The 15,429-nt window shown below is 40.8% G+C and overlaps 1 protein-coding gene across 1 annotated transcript in view; it reads right to left on the bottom strand.

Moving 5' to 3' along the window:
* FANCI (Fanconi anemia complementation group I) overlaps positions 1 to 15,429 on the bottom strand; it is an 88,223-nt gene that overhangs the window by 752 nt on the left and 72,042 nt on the right. The window contains exons 27-36 of the mRNA XM_012804413.2: positions 14,771 to 14,822; positions 13,764 to 13,891; positions 13,597 to 13,665; positions 13,318 to 13,411; positions 9,665 to 9,852; positions 8,265 to 8,318; positions 8,129 to 8,188; positions 4,117 to 4,191; positions 1,475 to 1,570; positions 1,088 to 1,195 (exon numbers count right to left, since the gene is read on the bottom strand). Coding sequence (XP_012659867.1) covers positions 1,088 to 1,195; positions 1,475 to 1,570; positions 4,117 to 4,191; positions 8,129 to 8,188; positions 8,265 to 8,318; positions 9,665 to 9,852; positions 13,318 to 13,411; positions 13,597 to 13,665; positions 13,764 to 13,891; positions 14,771 to 14,822 — 924 coding nt within the window. The remainder of the gene's footprint in view (positions 1 to 1,087; positions 1,196 to 1,474; positions 1,571 to 4,116; positions 4,192 to 8,128; positions 8,189 to 8,264; positions 8,319 to 9,664; positions 9,853 to 13,317; positions 13,412 to 13,596; positions 13,666 to 13,763; positions 13,892 to 14,770; positions 14,823 to 15,429) is intronic.

The following is a 15,429-nucleotide window of genomic DNA, read 5'->3' as shown; positions in this document are numbered from 1 at the left end:
AAGATGATAGTATTAGGTGCTGAGATAAGGGAACACTGAACTGCTTCAAAGATGCTTCAGGGATGGGGGTATGGTACTATAACTGGTGGGGCAATAGGGAGAGTAATAAACCAGAAGGACAGGAAGACTCTAACTGGAATGACATGAAGGAAGCCCTAACCAGACAGTAAGAAAGGTCCTGTTCTGAATGAGAGCATGATGTGAGAAATAAACTGGTTTCTGAGCCCAGCTGCTATAACTGGTCACGGTCCAGTGGTTTTAAAGATAACAGGGATGGCTTGGTGCCTGTGCAGTAGTTAGGGCACCAGCCACATACACTGAGGCTGGTGGGTTCTAAGCCAGCCTGGGCATTGTGGTGGGTGCCTGTAGTCCCAGCTACTTGGGAGGCTGAGGCAAGAGAATCATGTAAGCCCAAGAGTTTGAGGCTGCTGAGCTGTGATGACAGTACTCTACTGAGGGTGATGTAGTAAAACTCTGTCTCAAAAATAAATAACAGGTATCACTGGATATGGTGGCTCACACTTGTTAATCCTAGCACTCTGGGAGGCAGAGGCAGATGGATTGCTGAGACTAGTATGAGCAAGAGACCCTGTCTCTACTAAGAATAGCAGTGTATTGTGGTGGGTGCCTGTAGTCCCAATTTTACTTATATACTAATAATCTGAAATGGAGGCTGAGGCAAGAGGATTGCCCTAGAGTTTGAGGTTGCTGTGCACTAGGTTGATGCCACAGCACTCTATCCAGGGTGACAGAGTGAGATTCTGTCAAAAAAAAAAAAAAAAAAAAAACCAGAGGACCCACAGCAAGACATTCTTTTGTCACAACTCTCTTCTTGGAAATGTCTAACAAAAGTGTATACAAATTTGGGCACCTTCATAGGATTCTGTGTGGTCCAAAATTTTACAGTTCTCTTGAGAGAGTCCTTAGCTTTCATCTTTGCCTGACCACCTTTTAGCCCTTTCCCCAGCTGCTGGATGTTGTTCCTCCTTCCATTAATCAGAGCCTGTGCCCAGATCTAGTCTACTTAGCAACCAGCTAGGAAGCGTGGCTAGGGCTTCCTATGCTCCAGACAGAAGCAGACACTGACCTCTTCATTTTCATCTTCTCCATCTCCTCGAAGAACCAGGTCCAGGATGTTTCCTTTGATTTTGAAGTCTCTTGAAGTGCTGAGCTTTATGTGCTGCATCAAATTCACCTGTGACAGGATTGTAAGCACAGGAATATTCTCCTACTCAGGTCCCACCAGGATACCTTAAATCATTTTTAGTGTACTTCTGACAAACTCTTCAGTTCCTACTTAAAAGCAAGCACATACCCACTTGGCTGATTTTCCTTACATGTTTGGATTCAGACTGTCAGATAAAGCAAAGGAACAAATGGATTGTAGTTTGTTTTCCCCACTGTAGTTGCACTGCTTCCATTTGCCAGATCCCCTTAATAGGGTAAATGTAAATGGTAACAAATTAATGCTTACCCTGGACCTCTTAGAAAGGTGGATAAGAAATTTTTCATACTGTTCAATGGCAAAGATGAGGTTAGGGATTGGCTTGGTTTCCCGAAGAACTCTAGCCTAAGGGCAAAGAAGATAAGAAGACTTAAATTTCAGGTTCAATGGTTTTTCTTTCCTATGTTTGTCCAACAGGAAATTCAGTGGTTTTTAAAGTTTTCCTATGAAGCTGTCAGTTGCAGAAATGTGTGCAACCTTGTAGGGAAATTAGTCTGTCTCTCAATTAAATGCAATTTTACTTACATACCAGTAATGTGAAATTTGTGACAGTTTAATCTCAAAAGACTCAAATGCTAATAGACATTATTGTACTGATTGTTTCCATTTGTAATTCCTAATATTTGTTATCTAGAGACTGGCTGAGGAAGGCAGGAATATTTACAGAAATTTATTTGCTTCTCTGACTTTGTATCTTAAAACAAAGCATCTTCCCCAGCACTAGGTCTGCTTCCTTTTTCTAACCTGCATGTGAGTTTTCACTGCTTAGGATTATACAACTTTCCCTCCAATTTGAACTGTAATTTATAAATCCTTCCAATTTTTTTTATGTATGTATGTTTATACATGTTTTTTAATTTTGTATTTTTTGAGACAGAGTCTTACTCTGTTGCTCTGGTAGAGTGCTGTGGTATTATAGCTCACACCAACCTCTATTCTTTTTTTTTTTTTGAGACCGTTTCAAGCTGTCGCCCTGAGTAGAGTGCCATGGTGTTACAGCTCCCAGCAACCTCCAACTCGTGGCCTTAAGTGATTCTCTTGCCTCGGCCTCCCAAGTAGCTGGGACTACAGGTGCCCACCACAATGGCTGGTTATTTTTTTTTTTTTTTTTAGGTCGTAGTTGTTATTGTTGTTTGGCAGGCCTGGGCTGGATTTGAACCTGCCAGCTCTGGTGTATGGCTGGTGCCCTAGCCACTTGAGCTACAGGCGCAGAGCCTCAACCTCAAACTCTGAGGCTCAAGAGATCCTCTTGCCTCAGCCTCCTGAGTAGCTGGGACTATAGGTGCCCGACACAATACCCAGTTACTATTTTTTAGAGATGGGGTCTCGCTGTAGCTCAGGTTGGTCTTGAACTGAGCTCAGGCAATCCACCTGCCTTGGTCTCCCAGAGTGCTAGGATTAGGCATGAGCCACTGCATCCAGCCTTGTACATATATATTTTTTTAAATGCACTAATCCTTGAGGACACTGTATGCATTGTTCTTTTGTTAACAAAAAGAACGATGTGTACAATCTTGGAGATATAACTGAATATTTAGATTTGTTTTTCCCATGTCTGCACAGCATCTAGTAAAAGTAGACTATAATCTATTACATTTAGCCAGTCCTGTATTAATGCATACCTTAACTGTTTCCAGCATTTTACTTTTGTAAGCATGGCCAGGTGTGGTGGCTCACTCTGTAATCCTAGCACTTTAAGAGGCCAAGGTAGGAGATCACTTGAGGCTAACAGTTTGAAACCAGCTTGGGCAACATAGCAAAAGCCCATGGGAAGGGGGGGTGGGGCAGCAGAGTGGTAGCATGTGCCTATAATTACACCTGGCTACTTAAGAAGCTGAAGCAGAAGGATCCCTTGAGCCCAGGAGTTCAAGGTTGTGGTGAGCAATGATCCTGGATGACAGAGTGACAGAATAAGACCTTGTCTCTAAACAACAAACAATTAATGTTGCTAGGACCATGCTATACACATGCCTTTATATCCTAAAAGTGAAATTGTTAAAGCAGTGTATGTATCTCCTAGAGTTCAGTAGTTACTGCCAAAATGTCCCCTTGAGAAGTTTCACTCACTTTTGCCTTTCCCAGCAATATATTAAGTACTCACTTTCCTATGCCCTCACCAACTCTTACAGATTGATTCTTTAGAGAGTACCTTTTGCATTCACCTGCTTTTCCCAAAAACAATTTCTTTCCAATGGGTATCCTAAGCTATTTCACTATTTCTATTTCAGCTCAAGATGTTCTAGTGATTCCTGAATAAAATGTGTTTTGGTTCAGAAGAAAAAGTAGGATGATCCATTTGATAATAAAGTCCACAAATTAAGAAGTAGACATATATACCACATACACACTTTTTGGTAACAGCTTTACTGAGAGAATTCACATACCATACAACTCACAGTATACAACTGAGTGGGGTTATTTAACATACAGGTAGTCCCCAAGTTACGTCTAAATTACACATTACAAATCCCTGACTTAGAAACATCGGAGTGATTTACGACTAGCAAATGAATGGAAGCTTTTACAGGTAATAGGTAAAGGTACCCGTTGTAACTTACATACAAATTCAACTAGAGAACAAACCTATAAAACCTATCTCATTTATAACCTGGGGACTGCCTGTATTTAGGATTGTGCAACCATGACCACAATCAATTTTATGTTTTTATCACACCGAAAGAAATTCCATACCCTTTTTAGCTGTCATCCCAGTCTTCCCATCTGCCTAACCCACCTAGCTCTAGGAAACCACTAATCTACTTTGCCTTTTTAGATTTGCCCTTTCTAAACATTTCATATAAATGGCATCATAATATGTAGTCTTTCTGTGAATGGCCTCTTTTTAACATGTTTTCAAAGTTCACCAGCAACTATATTTTAATGCAGCTTACCATGGCTGTAGCAACAACAGCAGTTTTCTCCTTTTTCTTCTCTCCTGTGTGCTTCGGGCCTTGACTGTTCTTATTCTAAAGAAATAGAAACACATTTTCTCATTCCTGAAGATTTCTCTGTAGATCTAGCAAGCTAGTGGTAATTTTCCTGGGTCATTACGACAGGGTATGGGGACTTGAATCTGAATTATCTGTGCAACAGATGCTGAAAGATGGGAAAAATTTAAGATCCTTTGTAAACTGCAGATACTTTTCTTTTTAAATTGCTCTGGGAGCTAGCGCATGGACGTTGAGGGTAGGACTAAGCATTACTATGCTAGGCCAGCCAAGGGACTGGTGAAGTACTAAAGGATAGTTAAGATGGGGACTGTCAAAGTGATAGCAGGAATATTCATTTCTCTTTCAGCCAGCTGCTTAAAAGGGTTCTTTAAAGAAAAGAAAGCTGAGAAGCTTGTTGCAGGGGCCTGCAGTTGCCTCACTGATGGGCAATTACCAGACATATCTTATGTATGATAGTTATGCTTGAGAGGGCTTAAAGGGTCACACAAACACTTTCCTGTGTTGTAGATTATTGAGTAATAAAGAGCTCCTGGAGAGAAAAGAACTAATGAAGAAAAAAAACAAAACAAGAAGTATAGGATACCGATAAGGCAAATGCAAATCAAGACTTGATTCAGGGAAGACTGGGGAGAAAAACCACCCAAGTGTGAGGTGTGTAAGTTATTACCTCAAAGTGAGTTCTGTAACTTCTAGGAAAAAAAGGAACACACCATGCTCCATGGGGACAATTAAGGAAATAAAAAGAAGCTATGCCACCAGTACCATGAGAGAAACAGGAGGCTTGTTCCACATGTCTATTCTAGAAAATAAGGAACAATAGAAATTCCAGAGGGGATACTGTGGGGAAATCTACTTTTGGCCCTGAAAGGATATAGAATGGTGAAGCCCTATTAAGGGAGGGCAAGCGGCTCAGCGCCTGTGGCTCAAGTGGCTAAGGCTCCAGCCACATACACCTAAGGTGGCGGGTTCGAATCCAGCCCGGGCCCGCCAAACAACAATGATGGCTGCAACCAAAAAAAAAATAGCCAGGCATTGTGGCTGACGCCTGTGGTCCCAGCAACTTGGGAGGCGGAGGCAGGAGACTCGCTTGAGCCCAGAAGTTGGAGGTTGCTGTGAGCTATGCCACGGCACTCTACCCAGGGGGACAGCTTGAGGCTCTGTCTCCAAAAAAAAAAAAAAAAAGGGGTGGGGTGGGGAGGGCAAGTAGCCACAGTTACACCTCACCTAACCAAATGGGAAAGGAACCATCTTTTCAGAGGTTGTATCCAAGATGGGACCCTGTCTTCTGTCCATTCCAATTGGTTCAGGGAGGGCTAAGCTTAGAGCCAGAAGAGAAGCTAAGTGTTTTGGAGTAATGGTTTTCACTGCTTTCTTGCCATTGAGATCAAAGGTGGTTCAGGAAAAAAGAAAGGGCTGTAAGAATAATAGCTCTGAAAGATGTGGCAAATGCAATTCCCATTTCTAGAAGAGAGCTGGAGTTAATGGAACCATGGGTTCTTGCCCAGGGGCATTCATTAAATACATCTATCTCACAAAGACAGAAAAATGTTTACCTACAGATAAGCTAGTCAGGAAGGCTTTAAGTCACATAGATGGGAAAGGGAGAAAATAACCAGGGAATATATGAAACTAGTTTTTGTGTAATGTGGGAAAAAGAATAGCAGCCTAGGAAATGCCTAGTGATTCACAGAAAAACATGTCTGAGAATGGGGTCAGAAATACAAAAAGCTAAAATTGTCCAACATTTTACAGTCACCAAGTATCAAATATGACTCCAGATAGCAGGAGTTGACAAACTATAACTTGTAAGTGTGGACCGCTGCCTGTTTTTGAGAATAAAGTTTCACTGGAATACAGCCATGCTCATTTATTTGCATATTATCTATGGTTGCTTTTGTGTTGCAACAGCAGAGGTGGTAGATGTGATAGACTTTATGGCCTGCAAAGCCTAAAACATTTACTATCTGGCCCTTAACAAAAAAAGTTGGCTGATCCCTACTGTAGAGTCAAACTAGATGGGTTCAAGTTTCAGTTTAGCTGTCTGTTCCTGAACACTTCAATTAACCTCTAACCTTTTCCAATTACTTATATGATAACTACTGATCACAAAGTACAGTTAGGATAAATGAGGTGATGCATGAAAAGGGCTTACGCCCAGGCACAAGGTAAGGGTCTCTAATTTTTTTTTTTTAATCTTTAAAGGCATGTGTTCAGTTATTTATTTATTTATTTATTTTGTAGTTTTTGGCCAGGGCTGGCGCCCTACTCCTTTGAGCCACAGGCACCACCCAGGGTCTCTAAAAGTTAGATGTACTAATAAAATGGATAGACAAAGTGACTTGTGTATTATAACAAAGGTAGTAAATATGGTCTAAAAGAGAAGTGTTTCCCCAACTATACTCTATGGAACACTACTTTGCCAAGTAGTAATGTTTGTTATTAAAAGAACAAATGTTCCTGAATAGGTTTGGAAACTGATGTTGGAACTCTTAGCACCTTTAATATGCTAATGGATAAGGGAACACCATACACCACGAATCTCTAAGATAAGAAATATGGCATGAATATTTCTCACTGAATGCCTCCTACCTTTTTTGAGAACTGTTTTAGTCTATGTGAAAATGTGGCCTTATAGGCAACATTAAGACTTAGAGATCAGGAAACTCAAAAAGCTCAAATTTGGGAATGGAGGGATATATCCCATAAACAGCAACAGTTATTTGACAGAGGGAACAGGCACGAACACTTACAAGCATAAGGTCTAAAAAAGCATGTTTGCAAGCATTTGGGCGAGATAAAGTAACAAGACCGTAGGTAATAGTTTGATGAGAGTAACACTGTACCTGGCTGGACATAGAAATGGATGATGCATTTCTGACCCACATTAGAAAGCTGGTACAAAGGCAAGATGACAGCCTCAACTATCAGCCCATTTAGAATTCTTTCAGCTAAACCCAGATGATGGGCTACTTGGTCATTGATTCTCAAGGGGAGAGGAAGAGGTATCCTTAGCACACCCAATGAAGCAAGTTACCCAGAGAAGGATGCTCTGAATGTGAAGGGATACAGAGAGAGAAAATAAGTGAAGCATCAGTACCAAAGTGATCATAATCCATTGTTTTAAAATAGTTTCTCAAATCTTGGCTGAAAGATCAATTAATACCCCTAAGATACTTTTATTGAAGTGACCAAGTGGCCTTCGGAGACAGTATGTCCTCCCATCATTACTTATTTTTAAGCTATCTAGTTCTCAACCAGGGGTGATTTTTCCCTTAAGGACATTTGGCAATTTCTGAAGACATTTTTGGTTGCCATGACTAGGGAGACTGCTATTGGCATCTGGTAAAGGCCAGAGATGCTGCTAAACATCATGAAATACACAGAAAAGGCCCCACAAAAAGGAATTATCTGGCCCCACATGTCAATAGTGGTGAGGTTTAAACACCCTGGTTTAAGCAAATGCTAAAGAAGATTCAAGTACTCCAAGAATCTGATGGTATTTAGCACCAGATGACACTTTTAAAAAGTCCATATTCTCTTCACCTCTTTGAAAGCGCTCTCACTATTTTGCCATTTGATCTCAGCCCTTTGCTATGTGCTTGCTGCTACTTAACTCACATCCCTGAAGGATGCTGAATGGCATGGACTTTCAGTGACCCAGAAATAAACCAAGTTACTGAGCCCAAGCATGCTAGTTTCCTTCTTTACTCCCAACACAAGCACATCAAATGCTTTCTTTCTCCAAATTAAATGAAATGGTTTTCTCTCTATAAATAAGATCCTGCTGCAAAGCCTTTAAAAGCCTTGGCTTGAACTCGGACAGGCACCCCTAACTTTCAGTAAGCTGGGAAGAAATTTTATATACATTCTGCTCAGATGACCAAGCAGTTCCCTGGGCATGTAATAAATCCTTTCTGAAGATCTATTTTGTTACTGCCTCTGAATCACATACCTGTACATAAGAAATGAAAGAATAACATAGGGGTGTCAGATGAGAACCAGACAGCTTCACCTGCAACAAGAAGGAAACAAATGTAACTTGCAATAAAATATTTCCCTCATTCTTAGGCAAGGCATTCTTCACTCACCAGCTTTTCCATATTTTTCGGAATTCCTCCAGAGCTCCAACACACCTGGAGATACTAATGACAGAAGATTACTAGATTTAGCAGACCATCCTAAGAAACTATGGGGGACTCTTGCAGTGAGCTTATGGAGTGTAACTCATTACTCTTGACTGGAGAGGGAAAAGAAAAATTCATAAAGAAGCCAAGATACAAGCCTTCCTTTTTAATCTCCAAAGTTCTTAAGCTTCCCAGACAATAGGTGATGAAGGGTTTATTTATGACTTGCTTAGCTCACTATCTTAAAAATCCTTCATGCCGATAGTTCCTGCATCTAAGAAACCAATGACTTTACTGGGTGTCCCTTTAGAAGAGGCTCTCAGTGTTTCCACTTCAGCAGCTTAATAACCACAACCATAACTAGCGCTATACACTCACAGAAATAGCCACATTACCATTTGGGAACACTGTTGGGTTACTTTCTTGTTGTTACCTTTCTTGGGTTACCTAAGCCTAGACATTTAATATGGATCCCTACTAGAATCAGACTAATTACCCAGTTCTTGTCTTACTCCTCTGAATGTGTTGAGGACCAGATTCAGAAAGTAAGAAAGGTGTTTCTTATTGGCAGATGCTAACAAACATCAACTTAAACTCAGTAAGGGCAGAGTGTGCCTTGTATTTTTTTAAAAAACAATTTTCTTTTCTACCCTAGTACCTGACTTAAAAGGCATTTAACTGGCTTAGCGTCCATAGCTCAAGTGGCTAGGGAACCATACACTAGGACTAGCAGGTTCAAACCCAGCCCGGGCCTGCCAAACAACAATGACAACTACAACAAAAAAAATAGCTGGGCATTGTGGCAGGTGCCTTTAGTCCCAGCTACTTGGGAGGCTGAGGCAAGAGAACTGCTTGAGCCCAGGAGTTTGAGGTTACTGTGAGCTATGACACCACAGTACTCTATTGAGGGCAACATTGTGAGACTCTGTCTCAAAAAAAAAAAAAAAGGTGTTTAACATCTACTTGTTAAAGGAATGAAGGAATAAACACCTCTTTAATGTCCACACTGGTTAGAAATGGTAAAATTTTTTGTGCAATTTGGACTTAGACTTAATTCTATAGCTATAGCTTATATTAAACCTTAGAAGGCATTTGAAAGAGGCATAAATTCTCAACTGGGTAACACATATATGCCAAGGAAATAAGGGCCTCCCAAAGAAGATTAGAACTATGCCATCAACTTTTTCCCTGGTCTGTAGATGGCTGCCACCTAACTGACCAAAATAAAATAAAGCCACAACTTGTGAAGACATAGACAAAAGCTCTGTGAAGGGGTATTCTGCAACAGTGAGCTGTTGCCCCAGTCTCATCTAGGTAATTAGGACAGAATGGTGGGAATGAACTCGATTTTCTTAGATACTCACATATTTGACTAGTGCTGTAAGGATAGTGTACATTTTACACAGGTCCTTTAACAAGGTGTCTACACAACTGCCTGATGGCAGAGCTGTCTGCACCAGTTCATGGAAGAATGTAAGCAGAGTTCCCAGTTGCATGATGATGGCTTTAGCAGCAGGATGATTTGGTGCAGATGCCTGAGAAGAGCCCTTTTCTGAAGGGAAATAAAATTGACATGATCAAACAGGACCAGTTTTATTTTCTAGTAAAGAGTAAAGGAGATTTAGAAATCAAGCATTCATTATACAGTGAATCAATAATCATGCTGTCATAGCGACATTACCTTCTATTTTTTTTTTCAGCTAGAAGTATGTCTATTATAGAATACTTTGATCAGTTAACTTCTTATTTTGTTTTTTCCAAAGTCTCAAAAAAATAGACAACTAATATTTACAAATAAAAGTAAAAGATAACTTCAAAAAAATAGATCATGCCAAATCTTACAGACAATAGAAAAATACTTCAAAATCATTCCATTTAATCTGGATACACCTGATATTAAAATTGGAGAAAATATATTATTATAAAGGGGAAATTACAAACATATTTCACTTATAAATGAGGATGCAATATGATAAACAACATATTAACATGTTGAATTAAAAATTAACATTTAAGTAATATACTTTGGTCAAAATTAAATACAATTTATATAAAAATTAGTCACTATTTTCTTCCTTTTTTTTTTCCCTTGCCCACACCCCCTCCCACCTCCTCTGGTCTCCCCCTCTCCCATGCCCCACCGTGTTATTAATTATCATTAATTATCTTTATATCAAAGTTGAATACATAGGATTCTTACTTCTCCATTCCTGTGATGCTTCACTAAGAATAATGTGTTCCACCTCCATCCAGGTTAATACAAATGCTGTAAAATCTCCATTATTTTTGATGGCTGAATAATATTCCATAGTATAATATACCACAGCTTACCAATCCATTCCTGGGTTGAAGGACATTTAGGCTGCTTCCACATTTTAGTGATTGTAAACTGGGCTGCAATAAACAGTCTACAAGTGTCTTCATAAGAAAAGGTTTTTTTCCTTCTGGATAGATGCGCAGTAATGGGATTGCAGGATCAAATGGGAAGTCTAGGTTGAAGTTCTTTAAGGTTTCTCCATACTTCCTTCCAAAAAGGTTGTATTAGTTTGCAGTCCCACCAGCAGTGCAAAAGCATTCCTTTCTCTCCACATTTGCACCAGCATCTGCAGTTTTGAGATTCTGTGATATAGGCCATTCTTTCTGGGGTTAGATGATATCTCAGGGTGGTTTTAATTTGCATTTCTCTAATAATTGGAGATGATGAGCGTTTTCTCATATGCTTAGTAGCCATTCATCTATTGTCTTTAGAGAAGATTCTATTCATGTCTCTTCCCCATTGGTGTATGGGATTGTTGGTTTTTTTTCTTGTAGATTAATTGAAGTTCTTCATACATCCTGGTTATTAGACTTTTGTCTGATTCAAAATATACAAATATCCTTTCCCATTGAGTAGGTTGTCTATTTGCTTTGGTTGTTGTCTCCTTGGCTGTACAGAAACTTTTCAGTTTCATTAAATCCTATTTGTTTATTATTGCTGTTGCTATTGCCATGGCAGTCTTCCTCATAAAGTCTGTCCCCACACCAGTATCTTCTAGTGTTTTTCCTATTCTTTCTTTGAGGATTTTTATCATTTCATGCCTTAAATTTAAGTCCTTTATCCATCTTGAATCAATTTTTGTGAGTGAAGAAAGGTGTGGGTCCAATTTCAATCTTTTACATGTGGATATCTAGTCCTCCCAGCACTATTTATTAAATAGGGAGTCTTTCCCCCAGTAAATGCTCTTGTTTGGTTTATCGAAGATTAGGTGGCTGTAAGTTGTTGGTTTCATTTCCAGGTTTTCTATTAGATTCCAAATATCTATGTCTCTATTTTTGTGCCAGTACCATGCTGTTTTGACCACTACGGCCTTGTAGTACAGCCTAAAATCTGGTATAGTAATACCCCCAGCTTTGTTTTTGTTACTAAGAACTGCCTTAGCTACACGGGTTTTTTTCTGGTTCCATACAAAATGCAGAATCATTTTTTCCAAGGCTTGAAAGTAGGATGTTGGTATTTTAATAGGGATGGTGTTGAATCAGTAAATTACTCTGGGAAGTATAGACATTTTAACAATGTTGATTCTTTCCAGCCATGAGCATAGTATATTCTTCCATTTGTTAATATCCTCTGCTATTTCCTTTCTTAGGGTTTCATAATTTTCTTTATAGAGGTCCTTCACCTCTTTTGTTAGGTATATTCCTAAGTATTTCATTTTCTTTGGGGCTATGGTGAAGGGAATTGTGTCCTTAACCTCTCATCTTGGCTGTTGTTGGCATATACCTTTAAAGGCAACTGACTTGTGGACAGTGATTTTATATCCAGAGACATTACTGTATTTTTTGATGACTTCCAAGAGTCTTGTGGTTGAATCTTTGGGGTTCTTACCTTCTACTTCTTTGATCCTATCAGAACTCTAGTTCAAAAACAAACAAGACAAGGCCAGGTCTGGTGGCTCACGCCTGTACTTCCAGCACTTGGGAGGCAGAGGCAGGTGGAATGCCTGAGGTCATTGGTTCGAGACCAGCCTGAACTAGAGTGAGACCCCCATCTCTAAAAATAGCCATTGTGGCGGGCATCTGTAGTCCTAGCTGCTTGAGAGGCTGAGGCAAGAGGATCACTTGAACACAAGTGAGACTCAATCTCAAAAAAACAAACAAGGCTTGGCGCCTGTGGCTCAAGAAGCTAAGAAACCCGCCACATACACCTGAGCTGGAGGGTTCGAATCCAGCCTGGGGCCCGCCAAACAACCAAAAAAAAAAAAATAGCCGGGCACTGTGACGGGTACCTGTAGTCCCAGCTACTTGGGAGGCAGAGGCAGGAGACTTGTTTGACCCCAGGAGTAGGAGGTTGCTGTGAGCTGTGATGCCACAGTACTCTACCCAGGGAGACAGCTTGAGGCTCTGGCTCAAAAACAAACAAACAAACAAGAGGGCTGGATGTGATAGCTCATGCTTGTAATCCTAGCACTCTGAGAGGGCCAAGGTGGGAGGTTCACTTGAGCTCAGGAGTTCCAAACCAGCCTGAGCAAGAGTCTGAGGTTGCTGTGAATTAGGCTGACACCACAGCACTCTAGCTAGGTCAACAGAGTGAGACTATGTGTCAAAAACAAAAATGACAACAACGGCTCGGCGCCTATAGCTCAACCGGCTAAGGCGCCAGCCACGTACACCTAAGGTGGCGGGTTCGAATCCCCAGCCCGGACCCGCCAAACAACAATGACGGCTGCAACCAAAAAATAGCCGGGCGTTGTGGCGGGCGCCTGTGGTCCCAGCTACTTGGGAGGTGGAGGCAAGAGACTCGCTTGAGCCCAGGAGTTGGAGGTTGCTGTGAGCTGTAATGCCACGGCACTCTGCCCAGGGGGACAGCTTGAGGCTCTGTCTCAAAAAAAAAAAAAAAAAAAAATGACAACAACAAAACAAACAAACAAGAAATTTAGAATTTAGCTCAGGGATCTACTTTTATGTTCTAGTCCAATTTGGATTTTGGTTGACTTTGCTCATGTCACAATTCCTGGAACCCCACCTGAATTCATCTTACCTGATAGAGTTTCTTGGCTCATTTGTCTCTTAAGCTTGGTGATTAGCCAATCCACTTCTTCGAGGACCTGCTCAGCCTGACTCAGAACAAGTAACTGAAAGAAAAGAATACCTGGTGTGGTTCACTACACACAGCTGCTGGGGTAATATAATAATCATGGCCACTACAGGAGGGTTACAGGTCTCAGGACACAAGCATACTATACTACAATTTATTCTATATAGAGCAGAACAGAAGGAATGACAAACCTATCTCTCATGGCTCAATGTTAATACTTACACAGACAGCAGGAGCTGCTGTTCTCAAGTTCACTATTGCAAAGTGGTTTGTTTTCTCCACCTCTACATCCTGGAGAGAGAAAGAGAGGTGAGACCTAGTGTCAGTGAGGTTGTTTCTTTGACCAGCACCCCGACACAGGGTGTTAGATTGAAGGCTTGCTACAGTACCTGGTCTATGTCTCCCAGATGCCCATGGATATCCTGGGACAAGTCTCGCAGCAGGATGACAGGACTCTTATACAAAACATGCAGGCTGAAGAGCAAGTTCATCAAGCTCTTGCAAAACAGGGCATCCTCTAGGAGAAGGAAGGAAAGCAAATTAAAAGATCAAGTAATAACCCAGTCAGGTCCTTCAAGTATATGTCTGGAGTGCCTAACCAGAACATGTAGCTCATCATGTCCCAGGTTTAACATACCAGTTTTTTATGTACGTCAACTGAACAGCTCTCCCTCAATAGTACCCTTTCATCCATGTGTCCAAAGAAGGCAGATGTTTCCCATCTGTCTTCTGACCACTGTGTAACCAGCATCCAGATCCAATACATACTAGCACCCTAAACACCCTCTCATGCTTTACTTGCCCTACAAAAGAAAGTGCTATTTTAACTTCTAATATTACAGATTACTTTTGCCTGATTTAGAACTTTATCTGAATGAAAACAATTATTAAGTACTTTTTTGTGTCTAGGTTTTTTGTTCCACATTATGTTTGTGAGATCTTCCCCATGTTGTTGGTGTGTAGGTGTTAAGTCTGCTTATTCTCACTTGCTATACAGTATTCCACTGTGACTACAACACAATTACTTTATCCACTATAGGGCTGATGAACACTTAAGTTTCTTTTTACTTATTAAAATAGTGCTGCTATGAGAACTCTTCCATCTATTTCTGATTAGAGTGAAACGGCTGGATCAAAACAAAACGTATACTTTTAACTTTAGTACATATTGATGAACACTTTTCTAAAGTGGTTATACCAATTTACACCTCTATTAGCAGTGAATGAGAGGTCCAAATACACTAAATTCTTGCCAACACTTGGGATTGGTATTATGTATCTTTTTCATTTTGATGAATCTGGTGAATGTGTAAAGGGAATACCCTTCCTTTTCTAAATACTAGTTGGTAATGATGGTTTTATATAAAGCCTTTAGCAAACATGGCAGAAAACTTACCCTGGCTGTTTTCCTTGCAAATCTTAGTCGTCCAGGATAACATCTGCACAAACTGAATTAGAAATCATTTACATATTAAAGAAAAATGCCCAAGATAGAGCTAAGTATTGTCAGAACAGATAAATCCTACTTCTAAGCAAATAACCTGTCAAAATATGTCCTTAAGGTCAGTGCCTATAGCTCAGTGGCTAAGGTGCCAGCCACATACACTGGGATGGCAGGCTCGAACTCTGCCCAGGCCTGCCAAACAACAATGACAACTACAACTAAAAAATAGCTGGGCATTGTGGTGGGTGCCTGTAGTCCCAGCTACTTGGCAGGTTGAGGCAAGAGAACTGCTGAAGCCCAAGAGTTGGAGCTTGCTGTGAGCTGTGATGCCACAGCACTCTACCAAGGGTGACAGAGTGAGACTCTGTCTAAAAAAAAAAAAGTCATTAAGATCTAAAGTAGTGGCTCGGTGCTTGTGGCTCAGGTGGCTAGGGTGCCAGCCACATACACTAAAGTGGTGGGTTCGAATCCAGCCCGGGCCCGCCAAACAACCATGATGGCTGCAACCAAAAAATAGCTGGAGGTTGTGGCAGGCACCTGTGGTCCCAGCTACTTGGGAGGCTGAGGCAGGAGACTCACTTGAGCCCAGGAGTTGGAGGTTGCTGTGAGCT

Source organism: Otolemur garnettii, unplaced genomic scaffold, assembly GCF_000181295.1.
Source record: "Otolemur garnettii isolate 467f Iridium unplaced genomic scaffold, OtoGar3 scaffold00029, whole genome shotgun sequence".
NCBI lineage: Eukaryota > Metazoa > Chordata > Mammalia > Primates > Galagidae > Otolemur > Otolemur garnettii.
Note: the sequence above shows the minus strand (reverse complement) of the source record. Positions and strands in the feature narration are given on the sequence as shown.